The following is a 9,399-nucleotide window of genomic DNA, read 5'->3' on the forward strand; positions in this document are numbered from 1 at the left end:
AGACATGTTGGTGGAATTTGGGGAGAACAGTCTTGGGGTTGGATTGACTAATGTCACCTGCAACAATAAAGGCAACCTCAGGTGTGTAGTCTGTTGTTTGCTAATAGTCGCATGCAATTCTTTCATTGCAAGCTTGGCATTAGTATCTAGTGGATGTATCCTGCAGTCAGCTCTCATGTTAACTCTGAGCAGAGAAGAGGGCTACACTTAAGCATGAGATATTCAAGGTTAGCAGAGCACTGACTTTTGATTATAGGAGTGTCCGTGCACCAAGCTTAACATAAATGCAATGTCTATTGCTGTTGAGCCATGTTTCTGTAGAAATTATAATTTTACTGTCCAAAATGGTTTAATGAGTGATTATCCACAGCCACAGCTCATCCATTCTGTCTGCCAGAGACCGTATATTGCAGAGGAAAATTCTAGGCAGAGAAAGTCGATGGGGGCTGAGCTTTAACTTAGCATTTAGCCTTCCCCTCTTCCCCTTTAAGTTCTCAACTGTGCCTGCAAGCACTCATGACTGGCAGAGCTGTTTGTGGCCTCTGATGTCTTGAAGATCACTGGAATAAACAATTAACTTGTCCAAGTAGTGAAATCTAATGTCCAAGAGGTCTTGTAGGCTCTATAATATTAATGCAACACTGTTCTGAGTGAACACACTTGAAATAAATGGCAGATAACTACTGATTTCCAGAATATCTGGAGAGAGAGAGTGAGCCTTGCATTGTGCACAGGCTGCCATCATGGTCACCATTATCTTCTTATTCATGGACTCCCATCTCTACCTTTGTGCTGCCTTAGGGATATGATGTCTGTCAGTATGTCTCACTCAGTGCTTGTGCTCAGTGTAAAGTCTGTGGGGTTACCATGGATTTCCGCCCAGTCAGCAATTTAGTCTGAGTTGCTGTATGCACAGATTCAGGCCCAGTTGGGGGTACATGACATCCATAATGGCTTTTGCCTCCGGTATGTACTAATATTGAAACCTAAAACTCATAATACAGTCAAAATAGAAATAAGTAGCTGTAACTCCAGTTCTATGAATACATGCCACACCCTTCAACTACAGGCCCAGCTGGCCCCTGTTCTATTGTTGTTGTTGATTTCAAAAGGGAGGGTGAACAGCAGGTGCACTTGTGTTTTGTAAGGTGTGTTCACTCCCTCTTGACAGGGTGGTGAGTGCCAAGCTCTGTCTCAGGGTGCCGAGGCGGAACCTCTATAGCGGTCAGTGAATAGCAAAGCCTTTTAAAGGGCTACACACATATTGGAGTCACATTCAGTAGCTACTATTTCCCTTAAACATCTTCCATCCATGTTTAAACAAAGAGGGTCATTGTGTTGTAGCAAAATATAATTTATTGTGTAAACACAAAATGTATACAGAATTTACAGGGTACAATACAGTACTTTGGGTATTGGCAAGTTGTCACATTCGTTTCTGTGTAAACATATACTCTTTCTTACAGGTGCAATAAAAAAGCTATTCAGCTTAATATACAAGCATAGCAAAAGTGCTGATGATATTGCTATTGTTATCAATGCTGTATTTTACAGATCGTTATAGCTCTGTCTCCTTTATGTTGCTCTTGGCTGGAGTTTGTGCCGGGCTTCGAGGTTGAGAATCCTGCTCTTTATTTTCACTCTCTGTTGCTGCCATCGCAGAAGTGTTTATCACTGAGGTTATCGCTGTTGGTGTTTCAACGACATACTGCGTGAATGCCGTGTTGAAGATCCCTGTGAGAGAGGGAGAGAGAGAGAGAGAGAGAGTGTTTCACAATCAATGATTCATCACAGAGACAGGTTGCCACCCTGTTTCTATGGAAAGATGAGTGTGTCATCAGAGACTGTGCTTGGCAGCAAGCTAGGCTGAATTTTTCCCAAGGCTGCCAACAGTGAGCAAACATGCCTCCCAGCCATGTTGTATTGAGCTTCATTCATTTCCTAAAACTGAAAGTTGCATTTGATGATTTGATAAATTAACTTATGACTTATAGCACAACATTTCTGTAAATTATCCATGTCCTAACTCACAAAGCATGTCATGGGAAAGAGAGGAATTCAAATAGTTGTAGGTGGATTACAGTCTCTGCTGGCACAAATGTATTTCAGTACATTTCCATGTTGCCTCTGATCAGAGGCTTTAATTAAAAGGCGTGCTGAATCATCTGCTTACCTCTCCTCCTTTGTCCTTGGGGGTTCTTGTCTTCCTGGCTTGACTTTGATTTACTGCTCTCCTCGGATTGATCCGACTCCTCATTTTCTGTAACAATAAAAACTGTCACATGTTTTCTTTAAACAAAAATACATTCAAAAAATTCAAAAACACTTGTAGCATTGTGGTGTAACTACTCCATAGTCTATGTATTTTACGCTTTTACTGATGTTTTAGATCACACATGAAGCAGAAGACCATGTAAGCATAACAGACTCACTTGAGAAACTTAATAATAATGAGATTATTATCTGTGAGATAATAATGTGAGATTTGCCTCACTAATGTAAGGCCCTGACGTAAGTTCAAATGGCAGCTTCAGTCTGATGTTGGTGTGATTAGATGCAATGCAGAAACTGGGAATGTGGTCTGCTCACCTCTCTTCCAGGCGATGTGTGCCCTCCTCAGCTTGATGGCAAAAAAAATGACTACCACCAGTAGGCCAGCGATCAGGCAAGTCACCAGAAAAACCAGCAATGAGGAATTTCCTTTAGTTCCTTTCTGCATGTTTGAGTCATTAACGCTTCCTGGGAATAGACACAATGCTGGTTAGTTTGTTCAGCAAAACTTTAGTTACTGTAAGCCGAGTACACATTTTTATCTCATTGTTATCTCATTATCTTTTTCATACCAGAACAACTGAACTTTAGTCTGAGCCATGCAGGCATCTGATAATGTTAACAGTGTGACCTTACCCGTTCTGTTTCCCTCTGTTTGGTTGTAGGATATGATCTCCTCTGTTGTCTCAGAGACAAATGTCCAGCCTTTAAGGGGTCATGAGAAAGAAAGTCACAGTAAATATCACAAACTTAAATATGTTGCTGCAGTCTATGTCAACCCTGTTTTCTAAAAGGAACAACTCAGTTGTGTTTGTTCAGAATAACCACTAGGTGGGATCAGACAGACGTTTGTAAAGAATAGTTTTGCAGATACTCCTGCAGTACACTGGATGGAAAGCATACCTGTTGTGGCTGTTGAATTACTGATGGTATCATTCCTCGTCCTGGTTGAGGCCGACAATACAGAGGTTGTTGAGTCATCTAAAAGAAATGAAGATGTATAGATAAATAAGCCTCATGAGAATCTAGAAGTCAGAAAAGTTTTTTTTTTTTTTTTTTTTTTTAAATAATTTCCCTAATTCATGATAACAAGCAGATAACCAAATTTCATTCAAAAAGATTGGAACTGTGAGGTTCTGTGTAACTTTTCATGTCAAAATTGATTCATCTTTGACGTATTATCTTTATGTTTTTAAAGGTTCAAACCTCTGAATTTAAATATTCAAGAAAATGGAAACAGCATTTTTTTCGAACTGGGATCTCAAATCTCTCATGATGATCTGTACAGTATATCTCGGAAAGTCACTTCAACTGCATATAGCCTCACATTTCCATCCCCAGAGTCTATGAATACATCAAACATAATTCAGTTTCGCACTATACTCTTGACACTTCCGTCACAGGAAACTCTTCTAGTGGCATCACTTCTACAGTGGTTGTTAAGTGCCTGATCTAAATGCACTAGTGAAAGCTGAGTGGCTGTAGTTTCCATCCCACAGGCTTACAGTATGTTTAATATTATACATGTGTCATACAAAGCCATAAATACGGGAGGTAGCATAGTGGAAAACCATTTAAGGTCCATTTATCCTTCCATATTTGTGATGTAAAGTTTACTTTCCTTTTTTAGATAATGTACAGTTAAATAAATTCATGTAGACATTGTTATGTTTCATGGATATTGAGCATTTAAGGTGTATGCCATCTGATGTGGAATATTTTGTAACTTGAAGATCATGTGACATCCAAATCAAATGCAAAAGAAAACAGTTTCATTTACCATGAGTGCTTAGATGTGAGCCTGTGGATGTATCAGGGTTCAGAGGTGGTTTAGTGGTTGTTAGGACCGTCTCTGGCTCATTGGAGGGGACAGTTGATAACTTTATGGAGCTCTCTGATGAAGGCCTGTTCACGTCTCTGGTTGTGAGGTACCGTGTTGTTCTCCCTGGTCTGAACCAGCCAGTTGTTGTTCTTGGGACCTCAGTTGACCCCTGAGGCTGGGTTGTGGGTGAAGTGGTTGTGGTTGTCCGCTGGGGGGTTGGCGCTGTGACAAAGAGGGGAATTACATTATTGATAAGGAGAAACAGTATGTAATTATTGGAAAATCAAAGTGAGAATTCTTGCTGACATTTCAATAACCGACAAGTCACATATCGGTTTTCATTAGAATACAGGAAACAACACCATTTGCAACATACAGAAAGAGGAAATACAGGGGGTGTTTTTTTTTTATTTTTGGTCGGTCAAGTTTCACAGTCTTGCGCTTTAGACAGTGTCATGGAGTAACTCATGAGAAAAATCCCTCTCCAGTGCTTTCCCTGTTTTGTGACGACACAACTACGTTTTCACTGTTCCTCAAACATCACCATTTATGCAGAAGTGCTTTAAAGTAAACAAGCGTTGGTTAATTCATGGGTCGTTTTTACAAATTTTTCTCTGCTGGGGAAATCTTTGACCCAAGACCTTCCGAAGTTGTAGTCACTAAAATTGGAGCTAGTGGTGAGATTTATTTTTAGATGAAATGAATTGTACTCACATTCTTTGCCAATTTTGACAAAGTTCATCAGAGGTCGTGAGTGCAGAGCTGGGTGGCGAACAAGGCATTTCACAGTGACTCTGTTCTCCACAGGGTGAAGGTGTAACATATCTATTATGACCCATTTTTTGTCTTCACGATGGACTTGGACTTGATCTGTGGAATAGGACAGATGTCATTAGTATCAGTTTCTAAGCAGGTGGATCAGCTGGCAGCAGTTGCCAAGAACCATCATATCATACTTTAATCTGTGACATTCAGAATTAAAAAAAAAAGATGAGTAGGACTATATATTTGTAGAAGTGTTATGTTCTGTCAAATTTAAAGGTTATGGTCGTCATCGGGGCTTTAACACCTACCAACCCACCATAAGTGGGTAAACATTACGGTAAATGAGGCAGGTGAGATCAAGAGATGAGCCCACTCTGTGGTTTCTGAATCTAATTTTGATACACCTACAAAAGTGCAACTGCAATGGCCAGTAAAAAGAGCTGGGTGTTCAGAAATAATGAGAGGTGTCCAAACATACTATTTTTTTTCATAAGTGTGTATTGCACCATGCACAAAACTACTGGATAAAATAAATCCTGAATTAGAAGGTCATATTACTTGTTTCATCTGTCGGCCTTGTCTACATTTGTAAACACATATTTTCCTCTGTGTTTTGGCCTCTCATCCACACGGAAACGAGTTTGCACCTGCTAAAAACCTTCTAAAGTACAGATTTTTCAAACCTCCGCGTACTGTGTATCTGTGTGGACAAGTAAAATGGAGCATTTAGGAGATGTTCTTGCTTAAAGCTAATGAAACAACAATGGTGGACTGGGTCCATGTCATTGGTTCAACAGCCCATTGGTTCGACATCCCATTAGTATGACTGTCCGCAGTGCTGAACAGCTCGCGGCGGGTGTATGGTGCACCGCGACCGGCTTGAGGCGGAGCAGGCTCACGGCTTATGTGTTTGTCACTTTCTTTTTCATTTTAACCCACACCATGATCTTTTCCTGACCCTAACCAAGTGTTTTTTGTGCCTAAACCTAACCAGACCTTAACCACAGGGCATCATGATGATTTCAGAACGGACTTCGCAACAATGAGTTTAATATGGTCGGAACAATGGGATGTCGAACCAATGGCCTGTTAAACCAATGGGCAGTTCCCAGTGGACTACTGGTTTGCGTACTACGTTTTGTTAGCACTGCTTGGTCTTATGACTTCTTAACACTTAAACTTAGTATTACTGCACCACTTCACAGATGAATGGAGGCATCTGATGTTTTTGCTCCACCTCAGTGTCTGCTGTTAAAAGTCTACCAGAAACGGCAGTTTAGGATCATCAGGACCGGCCAAACCAGCAGATGGTGGGAATATTTCCAGAGTGGAATTGTTGTCAATGAGCAGTGGAAGGAAATCTTTTGTATGTCCAGAGCATCACTGGCATGTTTGAGTAAGCTCTTTCGTTCTTACATCGGAGGGAAATAAACAGTGATGAGATCTCCAGTAGGTGTTTTGAAAAAAGGTAATGTTCGCCTGTGCACGTAACTACCTCTGTGAAGAGGGGAGACTGCTACAAACAGCTAATACGGGTGAGCGTTTGGCGTCAATTTGTGTCTAGTGTGGACGAAGATATGTTGTAAAATGAAGGTCATGTGGACAGAATTATTTTTTAAAACAGAGTGTGAAAATATCTGTTTTCAAACACACGTGTAGACAGGGCCTTAAAAAAGCTGCGACAGTCTGCACTGTCTGCAGGATAAAAATGTCTCATTGAGCAGAGTGCAGACCAGCAGTAAGAGAACTAAATAGAGAATAGCAGTGTGCAAGATACAAAACCACAAACCTGTGGCTAAAAATGGCAGCCGATGTGCCTTTGTGAGTCAAATTCATGTTACAGTACCTTCATGCCTCACTTTGGTTTGCTTCTTCATAACAATGTAGCTTAGCAGTTTACTCTAAGTTCACAGCTTCAATTAATTACAAACTTACGAAAAAATTCAGGCCCATTATCCAGTTTCCAAACGATCTGGGGAGGATAGTGGTTTGCCTCAGCAGTGCATTTTATGACAAAGTTTCCGTCATGCTTTGCCATTTTCATCCTGGGATGACCTTTAAAAAAAATCAGCATCAGAGCAAATGTTATGATCATGAAGTGCTCATCACACTAACAATACAATGCTTATGGTGAGTCATAGTAAAGGTTATAGCTGCAGTAGTAATGTTACGTTAGTATCATATTGTGACAAGCTTCTGTGAGCCAGTCAAGTACAGCATTACTCTCACCTAACACTGTCACCTCCACTTTCCTCTCCGTTGTGTGGTCGCCATACTGAGAGCAGGTGTAGTTGCCACCATCTTTGAAGGTGATATTGGAAATACTGACGGTGAATTCTGACGCAGACAGTTTGATGATGCTGTAGCGCTTGTCCTTTAAAGCTGGAAGGGAGGGGAATTAAAGAGATGTTTAATATTTTTAATTCGAAAAAGAATCTTGTAACTTTGGCTCTAAACATGAGACATCTATGTCACTGCTTATGCAACATTTGTAGTTGTGATATAAACAAAAGGTTTGTCACCTTCACCTCTGATGCGATTGAAGAACATAACATATCCTTCAGGGTTCTTCCAGTCCACGTTGTTTTTGTGAGCATTAGTAAGTGGGCAGCTTAAGATGAGCGTCTGACCTTTATTCACAGTCACGTGCTGCCACACCGCAAGTGAAACTGTAATCACAAATATAGGAACATCAATTTCCTTGAAAATTCACAGTGAGAACTCAACATTATTTTCACAACATAGAGTTTGATCATACATGTAACATTCTATGGAATGACCCCAGTTTGAAGCAGCTCCCCTTCTACTCTTTACAAACTGAACTTTCCATTGGAATTATAAAGTGAAGTCAAGAGCAGTCAAAGTATGTTTCCCTCCCTCGCACACAGAGGTGTCCGAAGGTTGAAAACCTGTTTCTCACAGGTTGACTCATCTGTTCCTGTCTGTGACACTGGCCTGGGACTGTGTGTGTGTGTGTGTGTGTACTGCAACTTTAAAACAAGCAGACCCCCTGTCACACACATAACGTATTTCTGATGTGACAGGAAGTAATGTGGTCAGTTACTTCACAGTGAAAGAGAAAGTAAGAGAAATGCAGTGGGTTGTTAACGGGGGCTCTGGGTGCTTTTTCTTTCCTGTGGGGTGAGAATGATGAGCTGTTTGGAAAACACATTTGTGGGGGCATAGTGACACTAGCAGTGAGGACAGTGGGCTTAAGGATCAGAGGTTATCAAGACTTTTCACACGCGTGGGTTGTGTGTTAGATATGACATTATTTTAACCAACAATGGAACGAATGTATGAAAACCACAGAATTGCACTCTGATACACACTTAAGACGGCACAGAAACATGTTTTTGGGAGTTTTTTTTCCAGACTTAAAAGACTGTGTATGAGACATTTTCTTTTTCTTTTTTTAAAGCCTGATTTGTAAAGAACATTTAATTTCACAGGAAATGCTACATGCAATGTAAAATATATACATCTCATAAGAGAAAACAATGTGATGTGTGCAGTGTATATTCATATAAAAGCATGCATGCATACATACATATATATACTGTAATAGAATGTGGCAGATTGATATGTCTTAAATAACTGAATGAAATATGACAAAATGAAATAAAACATGGGGAAACTGGATGGGAATTCAAATGAGGATGCAATTCATCACCGCTACAGATGACTGATTCCAGAGTTGGAAATTAGCAACAGCCTCCAGCCAAATGGCTGGTAAGATATGCAAGCTGTTTCACTCACAAGCCAAAAAAACCCAAAACAATGGTAATTTACTGATGGGCTGGTAGATTTTGAAATCCAAAAGTTAATTTCCAACCCTGACTGAATCAATAGCTTCACACATAGAACATACAAATCTAATGCTTTAAAAGCATGAGCCCAGGCAACAGTGCTTTTACTGAGGACAAATACAACCATTTGTATTGTCATAGCATCAGGGATTTTAATTTCATCCAAATTTTCTGAAATAAACCATCAAATTTTCAATCACACTTTGCCATAGAGAGTAAAGTATTATATCTAAGTAGTCAAAAGCAAAGTCATCACTTCCAGTAGCTTTATCTGCCATTTTTAATAATCAGATTCAGTTCATCGTCCCCCTCTCAGCATTAGCTACTTTTCATAACAAAGTATATTAGTCAACAAGCATTGAAAGTAAAGGACTCACCCTGTATGAGTAACACGAAGACGCAGAGCTGCAGCTTCAGTTCCATCTTTGTCTGTCACTAACAGTCACACTTCAGCTCTGCCGTGCTTCCTCATCTCTTGTTCTATTTGTACTGCACTGAGGGACCTTCCATGACATCAGCCCCGTGGTTTCCACAGATCTGTTGGTTCAAGAGATTCTCATGTGATACCTAAAAGTACCAGGTTAATAGTTCAAGATTCTTACTTTAGCTCATGTTTCTGAAACTGAATGTTGCAGTTACCAGTAATACTGCCCAACAATATTTTATTGATTTAATAAAAAAGATGAAAATATGTAATGTTAAGTATCTTTTTTTTTGGATACTTTTTCTTTA

The 9,399-nt window shown here is 40.0% G+C and overlaps 1 protein-coding gene across 4 annotated transcripts; it reads right to left on the minus strand.

The window, feature by feature from the left end:
• Nucleotides 1-1,343: 1,343 nt before the first annotated feature.
• Nucleotides 1,344-9,131, minus strand: crtam (cytotoxic and regulatory T cell molecule). 4 transcript variants are annotated; one of them, XM_033651867.2, is made up of 11 exons: nt 9,045-9,131; nt 7,387-7,527; nt 7,088-7,240; nt 6,794-6,913; nt 4,808-4,963; nt 4,052-4,315; nt 3,175-3,252; nt 2,908-2,976; nt 2,590-2,739; nt 2,174-2,260; nt 1,344-1,734 (listed from the first exon to the last, which is right to left on the minus strand). In XM_033651867.2, exons 1-11 carry the CDS (start codon nt 9,088-9,090, stop codon nt 1,559-1,561), a joined length of 1,440 nt encoding a protein of 479 aa, XP_033507758.1. In that variant the 5' UTR covers nt 9,091-9,131; the 3' UTR covers nt 1,344-1,558. The 4 variants fall into 4 exon arrangements, with proteins under 4 accessions (XP_033507758.1, XP_078028299.1, XP_033507749.1 ...); XM_078172173.1 differs by having other exon boundaries at nt 2,174-2,275; XM_033651858.2 differs by having other exon boundaries at nt 7,381-7,527.
• Nucleotides 9,132-9,399: the final 268 nt, after the last annotated feature.

Source organism: Epinephelus lanceolatus, chromosome 11 (assembly GCF_041903045.1).
Source record: "Epinephelus lanceolatus isolate andai-2023 chromosome 11, ASM4190304v1, whole genome shotgun sequence".
NCBI classification, from domain to species: domain Eukaryota; kingdom Metazoa; phylum Chordata; class Actinopteri; order Perciformes; family Serranidae; genus Epinephelus; species Epinephelus lanceolatus.